The sequence below is a fragment of the Oryza sativa genome, chromosome 1 (genome assembly GCF_034140825.1).
Source record: "Oryza sativa Japonica Group chromosome 1, ASM3414082v1".
NCBI classification, from domain to species: domain Eukaryota; kingdom Viridiplantae; phylum Streptophyta; class Magnoliopsida; order Poales; family Poaceae; genus Oryza; species Oryza sativa.
This window is the reverse complement of record NC_089035.1, coordinates 7,501-20,092: the sequence shown is the minus strand read 5'-3', so window position 1 is coordinate 20,092 and position 12,592 is coordinate 7,501. Positions and strand designations below refer to the sequence as shown.

Here is a 12,592-nt window from a genome sequence, read left to right as displayed (position 1 = left end):
AGCTTCAGGTCTTAATCCATATCAATCAATTGGTTTCTGTGAGTCTAGGTTTGGGTAGTAAGTTGATCTTCAGATATCACACAACGGCTAATGAGCAACCTGCTAGCTCGACTTCAAGCCAAATCAAGTCAAGCGTGTGTATGCCTTCCCAATGCTTCCTCCTACTCTTTGCCCTTCCCAGACAGGATCATCACTCAAGTCCAATCTAACCAATTCGAATCTGACAAAATTCACCACCCTACTAACTTGAGCTGAGAGCTCATCCATGTTTGGGACCAGCTCTGAGCTCTCTCGTCTCCGGATCACCCCAGCAGACAGATCTAATTAAGCTCTACCAAAGGGCCAACCATGCCATGAAGAAAACCATCTTCCACAGCTGCGTTATCTGAGAAGCTTCTGAGTATTGGAATCTATGCGATTGCTCCCTGCACGGAATCAACAACAAACGCTATACATGTTATATAACAGGTAGGCATCCCTGAGCTGCAAACTGAAAACCGCTGTCATGAGAAGCCTCACTTTTGTAAACTTGACAGCGCACCACAGAAAATCGCGTTGTCGGGAAGAGGAAGCACGGTCTTGTTGCTGCTATCCTCCGGGTTAACCACACTGATGTACACTTCTTGCCCCAGGTACCAGGCGTCCAGGTTCTCCACCCGCAGATTCCATATACCCGCATTGTCAAGAAAGACAAGGACAGCCGTCCAAGCGCCAGGGAATACCTGCAGTCTTGCACAAAGACATGTCAAGCTAAAGGCTGTACCAGAATATTGTATAGAGTTCATGAGTAGGTTATATTTCAGACAGTATTTCCTGAATTCGAAGGTTTTCTCAAGATAAAATGCAGTCGTCTGAAACTTTGAACCAGTGCATGAAGTTTATCACTAACCAAACAAACAATGAGGGTTTCTATACCATCAAAACTGCCATGCCCAAAGGAATCATTGGTTGACCACATAATTAGCCACTCCATATCTGAATGATATGGATATATGACAACATCCCCTCAAAAAACTAACCACCCCCATAGAAAGACATACATGATTTTTCTACAAGAAGGTGCACCGTGCCGCTCTGTTACTACATAGTACGAGTCCCACATATCGGCTGCTAACTTCCATCTCCATCAAGTAACAGATGTAATAGCACAGTACTAGTTTCTTTGGGTTTCAGGCAGCAGACTAGCTACCAGGTGTCATAGTTAAAAACCGGCATCCATAGAAAGCAATGGGAGACATGAAAATTTTGAGCACCTGAATTGTGGAGCGTGCAACGCCATCCCATTTGTTGTATGTACCGCGGCTGTTGTCTGTCCACAGTCCATAGTCCATCCTGAGAGAAGTAACCACCATATCCATATATAAGTAAATAAGTAGTACATCCAGGGCAGGGGAAAGGGGGAGTGCTGCAAGCTTTTACCCAACAACAAAGAATGCATATCCATCCAAGTGGTAGCTCTGCACGGATGTGGCGTTGTTTTGGAATATGATCTCCATAAAGCCTTTGTAGGTGCCATTGATAATGGAGGTGTCAAGCTTTGGTAACCTGTTCATAGGACGATTAGGAAAATCCAGTTTGTAGACTCCCGGGACATTAAAGAGCTGAGCGAGCATCAAAGGAGTCGATGGAGCAATATAAGAAATTCCATTGAGAGTAGCACGCATCTGGCCGTCTATGAGCTCCGGTGGCATGCTCTGCAGCAGGTACACATCGGTGACGGTAATGTCGCCGTAATGGAATGAGCCCTGCGGATTGGGGCGGGCACCACTGGCTGTAACATTCCATCTGGGTGTGTGTGAGAGAGAGAGAGAGTCAATGAGAGTGAGTAGGACCGATGAATGAATGGATGAGCAGTAATGGCAATGCAGGCTACTGACCTGATTGATCTTGCTTGGTTGATGGAGAAAGCGGTGTCGTACTGGTCATCTGGGGCATCAGGGAGAGAGCCAGAGGGCGGGCCCTGGGAGTTGGAGTAGTGGAGGATGGCGACGCCGGTGAGCTTGTCGGCGTCGGGGACGAAACGGGCGCTGGCGACGACGTAGTAGTCGGTGGAGGCGTTCTGGTCCATGGTGAGAAGGAAGGAGTAGGACTGGCCGACATGGATGTCCATGTTGGTGTAGTTCTGCTGTGAAGTGTAGGAGCCCTCGGCCTCGACGAGCAGCAGGTTGTGGCCCTGGATTCTGAAATTGAGGCTGGTGGCGACGCCGACGTTGTGGACGCGCAGGCGGTAGGTCCTCCCCGGGTCGACATTGATGCGCTCGTAGGTGACGCCCGGCGGGACGAGGGTGTCGTTGTAGCGGTAGGGGCCGAGGGCGTTGATGAGCACCCCGTCGGGGGGGCCGAGGGGGTCGCCGGCGTCGAGGGCGCGGCGCAGGGCCCTGTGGTCCCTGGCGTACCAGTCGGCGAGGAAGAGGGTGATGTCGCCGCCGTCGGGGAGGGGGAAGGGCAAGGGGATGACGTCGCGGTTGTTGATGGTGATGGCGCCGTAGCCGCCGGCGGCGCGGTGGAGGGCGGTGGAGGGGGCGTAGAAGAAGCTGCCGACCTGGTCCTTCACCTGGAACTGGTACGTCCAGTTCCACCCCGGCGGGATGCCGCAGTTTGTGCCGCCCACGCCGTCCTGCCAGGGGCTCTTGCGCTGCTGCACCCCGTGCCACGTCAGCAGCAGCGGCTCGTCCAGGCCGTTCCTCACGTTCACCACCAGGTTCCAGTTGGTCGTCACGTTCAGCGCCGGCCCCGGCAGCTGCCCGTTGATGCCAATCGCCTCCTGCTTCTTCACTCCGCCCAGCGGCGCACCCCACACGTACGATACCTCCCACTCGTAGTAGGCATAGGGATCCCCCGCCCCCGCCCACCGGAGCAGCACCAGAAAGAGGATGCCGAGGATGCCTCCGGCAGATCGACGGCGAATCGAATCCATCGGATTCGAATTCGAATTCGAAGCGGAGGTCAAGGTGGGGGGTGACGGCGAGTGGAGTGAAGCGGGGACTGGAGTACAGCACGACCACCCACAAGTAGGAGTGAGTCCCAGAACTTTTCCTTTTCCTTTTCTTTTCTTTTTTCTTCTAAAGAAAAAAAGGAGCAGTTGAGTGAGAAAAAAAGAAAGAAAATAGTACTCCTCCATAGTACAAGGAAAAAGATAAAGATACTCCAAGAAGGAAAGGAGAAAAAGAGCGGAATATAGGGAGGAATAAGTTCACCTCAAGTCAATAATTCTATAGTTGGAACTGCCAGTCGATTCGTCCAAGTTGCAAGGTTAAAATTTGATGAAGCATTCAACATTTATTATGGTAATGTCATTTACATATATTCTTCTTCGGACACCAGACAATAAAGTCGCTAAATAGTTAATATTTGGCTATCGAAAAATTAAAAATTAAACTAAACAACATACATGACTAAAATGTAGGTGTGCCAATTGGCACACTATATCGTAACTGCTCAACCGCATGCCCATGTTCGGGAGAGGCCGCGTCATGGCCGAGGGCGACGAGTGGGCTCGCCACCGCTGCATCGTCGCCCCTGCCTTCTCCGCCACCAACCTCAACGTAATCAACCAATTAATTCATTCTCTCCATGCACAAGAACACGTGCACTATTCTACATGATGCTAATTGATGGCTACATATGTACCTGTTGTTGATGATGCAGGACATGATCGGCGTGATGGAGGAGACGACGTCGAAGATGCTCGGCGAGTGGAGCGACATAGTGGCGTTGGGACACAGCTGCATCGACATCGAGAAGGGCGTTGTCCGGAACGCCGCCGAGATCATCGCCAAGGCCAGCTTCAGCATCGCCGCCGACGACGCCACGGTCTTCCACAAAGCTGCAGGCGATGCTGTTCCGCTCCACGCGTGCGTCTCGTCAGCGTCCCGCTCGCCAGCCTCCTCCATATCCGCGCGGACCGCGCCACCTACGAGGCGTGGAAGCTGGGCCGCAAGATCGACGCGCTCCTGCTCGACATCATCGAGTCGCGGCGGCGGTGTGAAGGCGGCGGCAGGAAGACGACGACGACGGACCTGTTGTGGCTGCTGCTGGCCGGGAACGAGGCGAGCGCCGCCGCAGAGAGGAAGCTTACGACGGCGCTGGCGCTGTCGTGGACGCTACTGATGCTGGCGACGCACCCGGAGTGGCGGGCGGCGGTGCGGGAGGAGGTGGAGGAGGTGACCGGTTGGTCTGGCCCCATGGACGCGGCGGCGATGGGAAAGCTCACCAAGATGGGGTGCATGCTAAACGAGGTGCTCCGGCTGTATCCGCCTTCGCCGAACGTGCAGAGGCCGGCCGCGTGCGATGCGGAGGTTGTGCGCGGGAAGAGGTGAAATGCGGCATGGGGATTAGGGATTTCGGCGAGCCAAGAAAGGGAAGGGGAATCGGCCGACACACCCTCCGCTGCCGCTCTGGCCCTCACCCGCTCGCCGCCGCCGCCGCTCCAGCACCTGTCAACGTCCTACCCACCGCCTCCAGGGCCGAAGGGGAAAAGAAAAGAGAGAGATAAGAGAGAGAGAGGAGGAAGAAGGATTAGAGAGATGATCATGTGAGCTCCACATATATTTTTAATTCTAATGCCACATAAACGCCAAACTTTTAAGAATCCGTCCTATCCGGTTTTCTGGTTAAGGGTTACGAATTAGATTCGGCCTACTTTTAAGAAAGTTAAAGTTTGACTTTTTCCTTTTAATAATTAGGAAATCTAGAGCATTTGATATTGTGGTTGAGGAATCCATTATAAGGAAGATGACTCGCCGGCCTAGTTGAAAACCTACCCTGGTTGGGCTCTATCGTATTGGGCCGCAAAGTATGCTGCCCAGTGCCCAGCCAGGGCTGTTTTTCCCTCTAGCAAAAAGAACAGGTGCCAGGAAAAAAAAGAACAAAGTGGCAGAATTCCTCCATTTTTTACTGTTCTGTATTGAAACGACTGCGTGATTACCACTAGTGCTTTATACACATTCCTCATTCATTCCTTCTCTCTCCACCAATAGCTGACGCAAATTGTTTGGCAAAAAGAAAAAACAACTAGTACTCCACTTTTATCAGAAATCACCACGGAAAGTGCCAAGGCAGATGGGCTGGCACCACAAAAACAATGACAACATCGATCGATGCTACACCAACATGGCGGTCTTCTCTATTATCCTTCCACCGCTTCGTCTCTTGTTTTCAAGTATACTGTGCATATGTACAGATTCCCTGAAACAAGACAAGCAGATTATGTACGTCATCCATCTCTAACAAAACATAAACAGAAAGAGGGAATCCATACCGTGAGTATACGGATTTTTTTTGGACTTCTAATGAATATATAAAGTTCCATCACCCATAATTACGAGAAGTTCATGGTTGAAAAACATCTAGTTCCCCAGGGCGATTTCTCAACTTCAGTTTCCACTTTTTCATCATTCCGAGCCCCCCTTCAATAACTGTATCCCAAGACCAAATTAGAACTTACCTTGTAAATATACCTGAAAAACATGGATGGTGCTCATGTATGCTTATCACAATTTACCTTGTAAATATACTTCTTCCTCAGCTTGATAGCCATGCGTACGCATCTTTTTACATTGATCTTCAGCATATTATCATTGAACATCTATGGAAAAAATTGACCAACTCAACTTCAGGAGTGCAAACAATAAACATGCATTAATATGCCAATAAGTTGCATTATAAGTAAACCTGACTATACTTTCCTTAACTCTTCCCATTTAAGTGGAAGACTGCTCAGCAGAGTCAATATCACCACTATATACAGGTTTACCCATCTTTTTTTCCAAGAGGGAGAAAGGCTGGGCATCATTTTTAATTAGCAGTTGCCGTAACTTGTAAATATTGATAGTTATCAGAATGAAATAAGCATCCTCTAATTAAACCCATCAATTCAGCAGAGGACAAAATCAATAGTCATTTATGCAGAAATGATCGGCCATAACATGTTATTGTACTGTCTGAGCAAATTTTTAATTTTGCCTAAAATGAATTCCACAAAATCTAATGCAAATATAGGTAACTCTTGGTAGTAATTTCATGGATCCGAGGTTTGTAAACAATATGAAAGGAAGTTGTGACTTAAACTTGCCTTGATTGCATCATCTATTGAGCGAGTTTCTCTAATTATCTTGTGGCGATTGATTACAAGGATTGCTGCTACGCAGAATATAGGCAGATCATCATCTCCATTCTTTGCTAACACATTTGTGCTTATATGTGGCATCTGCTGATGTCTTGCCCAAATAGTAGCTCCTGACAAGCCACAGAGGGGATTTCTTGTATTGGGTTTCATTCCAAGGTTGCAAGCTACACGCATTTCACCATTTCTATGATGGGGCTTCCTGCTTTTGGACTTTCTTCTTGTGTAACTGTTCACCCGGTGCTCTTCTTTCACCTCACATGATAAATCATTCCTCATATCTACCAGCAATGGCTCCAGACAATTCTCTTCCAAATGTAAAATCACATCTTCATTAAAGTCAGCAGCCCACATCATCTGAAAGCAAGAAGCACGGTTGGTTAACAGATCAAGACTGCAGTGTGAAGAGCATTTTATAAGTAATGTTCCCTCCGATCATAAATATTTGATGTTTAGAACAAGATTTGGTCAAAACTTTTGAAACTGACCATCAATTTTATATCAGAATAAGACTATAAAATCTAATAAGTGTATCATATTATGACACTAATACCTTGCAAGGCAAATCTCCGCATATCTTTTTTTGTGTTTTTATAAGCTACGCATTTGAGCTGTTATTGACGGTCAAAATTTTAAAAGTTTGACCACATCTTGTCCTAAACGTCAAATATTTGTGACCCGAGGGAGTATAAAGTTCACATGCCACATGATATCACAAACATTAACTACAATCGTAATGAACCATCTACCTACACCTCTGATGATTTTGAACCTAAATCGAAGATGTACCCTATTTTACTATTTGAAATATTTAACTAGTAATACAATTTTTGAAATAAAAAAGGCTTAACCAACATCCCCTAGACCTACACCAGCTGACAAACAAACATCCATTAGAGCTTTCCTACGAAGAACAACAACTGAAAAAAGATAATACATGTGTCTTCAAATGCCACACCTCCCACATGCTAAGTGACTCCTCAAAGGACAGCTCTCGACGAAAAAGCACTAGCAGCATCCGGAAAGCAAAATGAAGGCTTTCAGCACCAATTGTTGACAAATGTTCAAATAATTCTACATCAGTTATTTCCATGATCTTCCACAATGCTTGCAACTGCTTCATAACTCCTGTTGGTCCCTCCATCTGGAAATTTTCACGCTGAAGTGGAACAGGGCACATATTATGCATGGAGTAACATAGAAACCAAACTAATAGGCAACAAAATTTGAAATATATGTGAATTACCATCCTTCTCAGTAGCATCTCAAAGCACCAAAAGGCATCTGCATCATCCTCATAGAGAACAACAAAAGGTGAAAGTAGATCACTCATACCTGTTAGCAACTTATCCCATTTAGACACATCAAGAAACCAAAAAGGAAGTAAAAAAAGATGCCACTGAAATATGCATATACCTTGGCAATACCCGGTGGAAGGATCAACCCATGCATAAACTGCAAGTATATCTGACATCCTAGCCATATTTCTTGATTCTCCATAGAAATCAAGATGACTATCCGTTCTAACCACATCAACCACTGTAATAGGTTTTGCAAATTAGAACATAATCACAAGATACCACTGTAATTGCATGATGAAGTGAAGAAAAAATAGAGCATACCAATTCGGTGCAGTGTCCAAAGCCATTCAGAGACTCGATCTTTGCTGGCAACCACACTGTTGGATTTGGTTCCATCAACAAAATCTGCTTCTGGTGCATCAGATATCCTCAAGGAATCTATAACTTCCCTGTTATAGCCATTATCATCTAACCATCTATCCTGCTTGTATGCATCTGAGTGAAAGATGGCTGAATCACTGTTGCTAGCCCTAAACACATCACTGGAGCATGAATTTGACTCTATAATGAGATCTATGTTATTATTGATTTGGAAGCTGTGCATACGTTCATCACGGTGCCTTAATCTATCTTCAGGAACTGAGAAACTACAATGATTTTTATCAACTCCATTGCTGCCCACACCATCAGTTGAGAAAAAATTTGTAACAGGTAGAGAAGGATAATCATCGAAGGTCTCAGTGTCATATCTTGGTTCACCCATGTCATTGTAATCCTGAGAATCTTTTGAGCAATTATTCACTTCTGTAGAAGACACAATAAAATTGGAAGAATCATAAAGAGAGGTATCATTATGTACGTTGAAACCAACTAGTTCAGCTGATTTACTACAGCTTTCCCTTTTTTGTGACTGCTGTGCACCACCGGGGCCATAATCTGAATCTTCTACTAAACTGCCAGCTGTATTTTGTGAAGTTTGTTGACTTGTGCTAACTTCTTCTGCAATGTGGGTTTCTTTTGACATAGTCCTGACATCCATTAGCTTTGATCCAACAGCGTAAGCAAGCTCACCTGTACCAATGCTTGGGTGCATGCTCTGGCACTGTCTAACTAAAATTTGATATTTTTCCCTGCATAGAAGCGAAGAAATAAACGAGGTTACAGGCTTCCATAATTGTCCCACAGGTGTAAAAACTTTCAAAAGAAAGAACACTCAGCAAGAATTTCAGAACTGTACTGATTGCCCTGCTCCGTAGAAATGGAAACAAAGGAATAAAAACACTTGTGCGATGGCATTTCACGGAATTCGCATTCATCAGCAACAATTAGTAGAATCGGTAACAAAGGCAAAACGTAGAATTTCTCGCACAACAATTGGTATGGATGGCATACATGATGTTGGTTATAAATTTGTTGGTCACAAGTGAATAAAACAAGCAGATGCAAACAGAAAGGACTAATCGCACGCCAATCAATTCAACATGAACATATGACGTAATAAGTTTATCTGTAATAGCACAGGTACGCTTCGATAGTTAGACATAAAAAGGAATATAAATATGCAATTATAATTACAGAGATCACAATAAACTAAGGTATATTTGCATTACTAATTAGTGTGCAATGCCAACCCATCTACTTAATTTCTTTAATACGCATCCTTCCATTACAAAGAAAGAGCCATTGGCACTGTTGGCTACCACGTACTACAGAATTTAATGTCCCAGGTTCAAACCCCTATGAACAACATATTTTCTGTCCAGCACCTGCTAGTGAATGGATAATGGGTTTGTGAACAGGCTGTTTGGAACTGTTAAATTTCCAAGAGAATTCTATTCTGGCAACTAGTCTTAGAAATTTTCTGCTCCAGGTTTGGTGGATCATATCCAACCCGATATCACCCACAGGCCATGACCACAAATACCTAGGAATTGTATGCAATATCTAGAATCTCAGTCTTTCATTTACCTCTACCCTAGATGTATTGATATAATCTGTCATATTGTTGTGTGCAGGCACGGGGTACTTATCAAGCCATCTAAACCAAATGGATCATACAACATCAGCACAAGTAGATGTTACATAGACAAACTATGAGTACTGATGCCACCAATTCATCCCCCCAACAATGTGTATAGGAGGTAGCACAATGAAAAGGGGTAAACCCTAAACCCTAATCAAGTTACTTTGAGTGCCTGAAAAAGATTGAGATTGGTACTCCAGATAAACATAGCAACACATTTGTTTTAAACTTTTAATATCATTTTCCATTCTGCACACATGGTTATAAATAACACAAGGAAAATGTAAAGGATAGGAATATTTACCTAGAAGTTCAGTTTTAGTACAATAAACAAAAAACAAACAAATTAATACCTACTCCCTCCTTTCCAAAATATAAAGATTTCTAGGTTGTTTAGCCAATACCAAGGTTAGGTCAAAAGATTCTTTTCCCTTTCTATGCATTTGATTGGTTTGGGAATCACTGAAATGATGGGTATTATGGGAATCAGTGCAGAAATCCTTATATTGTGGTACAAAATTTGAATCCTTGAAATCCTTATATATTGGAATGGAGGGAGTACTACATAACTGTAACATTCATGATTTTATTCTAGATAATAAATGCAATTCATTTATGCTCTTACGGTCTTATGCTTGTACAAAAAAGGTATCCTGGTACTGAAAACAGGAAAGTGTCAAACCTTCTAACAGCTCTTAGTTTCCTCCTATACTCTGAGGTACTACTCAAGGCATAGCAGCCAAGAAGAAATTCCCAAACTTCAGCTCGAATAGTGGGATCCACACCCTGCACATCAATTTTGGGGGTAAGAAATGTTTTAATGTGAAGAATAGTACGATGCGATCTTATTGTTCCTAGTTTATAGACAATTCTTTAGATAGTGCCAGAACACAAAAAAATGATATCTGTGCAAAGCATGAGTTAGGCACGATATGATAATTTTGATGCATTGCAAAGCATGGAGCACATCTATCAGTGCCAGTGGTGTATAGAAAATAACAACACTAATCACTAATCAAGGAAAATAACTACATGCATTAAACTTAGTCTGCTGCAAAAATGATCAATAATCCATGCCTAAAATATAGACATAATTAAACTAAAATCTGATGCCTTTTTTTTCCAAGATATGGCCAATGAACTCTGATTGACCTTCCTATAAAGATACTAATTGCAAAGCTGTGGACGTGTTTGCTGTGGAGACCGTGTCAGTTTGCTTTCACGAAACAAGACTTGATAGCAGCTCATTCCACATCTCCACTATATCTAATTTCTATAAGGTTATACCAAATGGCTTTTCAGTTAGGGGAAAGCTTATGTGAAGGTATGTTCAAATCTTGCTTATTTGAAGCAGTTATGTATTTATGTAACTTTTATGTATTTATAAGCAGTTTCTACACATTGGATTTTTTTTTGTATTTACCCACAAACAAATGTTTATGCCTAGCTACATACACAGGTAAAAGGCAAACACTCTGTGACATAATAGTATAAAGAGCCTAGCCGCTTATTTTTTTAAGAAAAACTAGAGCTACGCAATCATATGCATTAATTTCTTTGAAATTTCCAAAGCAGACACTCTCAAAGAGAACAATGATCATGGTAATAAAATAAACAGTTGTCACGTTCTATTTGATCTTCCCTATTTTACACATTCACAAATGGCGCGTGGGGCATCATGCTCTAAAAGGTAATGTATTAAGACTGAAAAAAAAATCCACACCCTTCAACAGCTAAAATACATGAAAAAACAAGTTTTTGAAGCACAAAAGAAACAATTAACTCACCCCTAAGACAATGAATTTTAGGGCTTTACGGAAACCTATGACCTTTCCATCATTATCAAAACATGTGTGCCATTTTTCCGGTTTGAGCATTTTGCTCCCCTGCACAATTCCAGATGGAAAACAAGGCGTCAGTTTTGCAATTCTGCAGAAAAATGTCGATATGAAGTAAATTGCATATAGAAGACAATCTCATATACTCTGGTGGATAAAAGGATATGATTAGTGCAAATTAGTCTTCTTTCAGTACAATATGTGAGTTGACCTGGAAATTTATTTGAATGGATTGAATGGGTAATATTGTATAATCATAGTGAATCCAGGGAGTTTGACATAATATCTCCCTAAAATTCTCTGCCTGAGGCTACCAATGAACATTTGGACCAGCATAAATAGCATTAAGAAGTATCAAAATGGCTACCCCATTGTGCAGCCTATGCAGCATCTAGCCTCGTGTGTGAGCTCATATGTTTTGCAAACATTATCTTCAAAGCAGCAGTACAACTGAGCGGTACAGGATATACATATGCTAAATGTTGATTGTATATGTATAAAAGTGGCAATAGAAAGTCCCTGGGCTGAAAGTGTTATCTATACAACATATGCCAAATGACAAATAACAGGACTTATACAGCTTCACGGTATGATGATGAATAAATAAGTGATGAAGCAGAATCATATACGGAGTACTAGTATATATATAGGATAGAGCTAGAGAAGCCTTAATTTAGAGAGCAATGGAGATGTATAATGAGAAGTGATGGAAAACAAATTGATGGCATAGAATGTAGACAGCTAATCGAATCCATATCCATATGGAGCTAGAGTAGGAGTAGGCGAACCTTAACGGGGGATGGGTTGAGGCAGGGGTCGCCAATGTCACGGACGAGGGAGCCAACGCCGCGCTGGAGGTTGGCCATGGCGCCGCCCGCACGGCCACCGGCGCCGCACATCCACTTGATGTAGTCCCCAGCGGTATCTCCGTTGTCTTGGCCCGCGGCCGACGACATCTCCCTCGCCGTCGAGGAGCAGCTGATTGCTCCCTATTGGTATTGGATTAGGGACAGGGAACGAAGGGAGATTGAAATCTGATGATGCATGCGACCTGAAAAGCAGGCAATCGAATTAAATCAAATCAAATCAAATCAATCGGGGGAGGGAGTAGGGAATCGAAGGGATGGGATCCCTACCTAGGAAGCCTACCTAGTCAGCTGGTTGTGGCTGGCGGCCTGGTGGGCGGGGAGGCCATAGCTGCGTCGTGGATCCAAAGCTTCCTCAGCGAGGACTCCTTGGTTCAAGGGTTTGTCTGCCTGCCTGCTTCTCTTATTCGGTAGTCTTCAATCCAACTACCGAATGGGAT

General features: G+C 43.9%; 3 protein-coding genes across 7 annotated transcripts in view; all 3 read right to left on the bottom strand.

The window, feature by feature from the left end:
* Nucleotides 1-5: 5 nt before the first annotated feature.
* On the bottom strand, nucleotides 6-2,970 carry LOC4326455 (monocopper oxidase-like protein SKU5). Its single transcript, NM_001361324.1, has 5 exons — nucleotides 1,878-2,970; nucleotides 1,420-1,785; nucleotides 1,254-1,332; nucleotides 520-722; nucleotides 6-425 (listed from the first exon to the last, which is right to left on the bottom strand). The coding sequence occupies exons 1-5, from the start codon at nucleotides 2,915-2,917 to the stop codon at nucleotides 332-334; spliced, it is 1,782 nt and encodes a 593-aa protein (NP_001348253.1). The 5' UTR covers nucleotides 2,918-2,970; the 3' UTR covers nucleotides 6-331.
* A 285-nt stretch (nucleotides 2,971-3,255) lies between these two features.
* LOC112163590 (uncharacterized) lies at nucleotides 3,256-4,473 on the bottom strand. The gene is made up of 2 exons (NM_001361325.1): nucleotides 3,631-4,473; nucleotides 3,256-3,539 (listed from the first exon to the last, which is right to left on the bottom strand). The coding sequence occupies exons 1-2, from the start codon at nucleotides 3,891-3,893 to the stop codon at nucleotides 3,374-3,376; spliced, it is 429 nt and encodes a 142-aa protein (NP_001348254.1). The 5' UTR covers nucleotides 3,894-4,473; the 3' UTR covers nucleotides 3,256-3,373.
* A 400-nt stretch (nucleotides 4,474-4,873) lies between these two features.
* Nucleotides 4,874-12,592, bottom strand: part of LOC4326813 (rab GTPase-activating protein 22) — a 7,892-nt gene continuing 173 nt past the window's right edge. Inside the window, exons 1-12 of one of the 5 annotated variants that reach the window (XM_015766610.3) lie at nucleotides 12,423-12,592; nucleotides 12,075-12,337; nucleotides 11,236-11,334; nucleotides 10,131-10,234; nucleotides 7,747-8,555; nucleotides 7,541-7,663; nucleotides 7,371-7,459; nucleotides 7,083-7,283; nucleotides 6,074-6,481; nucleotides 5,504-5,587; nucleotides 5,261-5,417; nucleotides 4,874-5,187 (exon numbers count right to left, since the gene is read on the bottom strand). The exon at nucleotides 12,423-12,592 is cut by the window's right edge and continues 173 nt beyond it. In XM_015766610.3, coding sequence (XP_015622096.1) covers nucleotides 5,394-5,417; nucleotides 5,504-5,587; nucleotides 6,074-6,481; nucleotides 7,083-7,283; nucleotides 7,371-7,459; nucleotides 7,541-7,663; nucleotides 7,747-8,555; nucleotides 10,131-10,234; nucleotides 11,236-11,334; nucleotides 12,075-12,242 — 2,109 coding nt within the window. In that variant the 5' untranslated portion in view covers nucleotides 12,243-12,337; nucleotides 12,423-12,592 and the 3' untranslated portion in view covers nucleotides 4,874-5,187; nucleotides 5,261-5,393. Of the gene's footprint in view, nucleotides 5,188-5,260; nucleotides 5,418-5,503; nucleotides 5,588-6,073; nucleotides 6,482-7,082; nucleotides 7,460-7,540; nucleotides 7,664-7,746; nucleotides 8,556-10,130; nucleotides 10,235-11,235; nucleotides 11,335-12,074; nucleotides 12,338-12,422 lie in introns of all 5 variants that reach the window. The other 4 variants (XM_066304523.1, XM_066304520.1, XM_066304510.1 and 1 more) reach the window with 4 other exon arrangements.

Excerpts from the sequence above, each read along its gene's own strand:
- LOC112163590 (NM_001361325.1), bottom strand. The coding sequence starts at position 3,893 with ATGGAGGAGGCTGGCGAGCGGGACGCTGACGAGACGCACGCGTGGAGC. Across the intron at positions 3,540-3,630 it reads TCCTGCATCATCAACAACAG|GTTGGTGGCGGAGAAGGCAG; the intron begins GTACATATGTAG and ends GATTACGTTGAG.
- LOC4326455 (NM_001361324.1), bottom strand. The coding sequence starts at position 2,917 with ATGGATTCGATTCGCCGTCGATCTGCCGGAGGCATCCTCGGCATCCTC. Across the intron at positions 1,333-1,419 it reads TATGCATTCTTTGTTGTTGG|GATGGACTATGGACTGTGGA; the intron begins GTAAAAGCTTGC and ends TACTTCTCTCAG. Across the intron at positions 426-519 it reads GCGCTGTCAAGTTTACAAAA|GGAGCAATCGCATAGATTCC; the intron begins GTGAGGCTTCTC and ends GATTCCGTGCAG.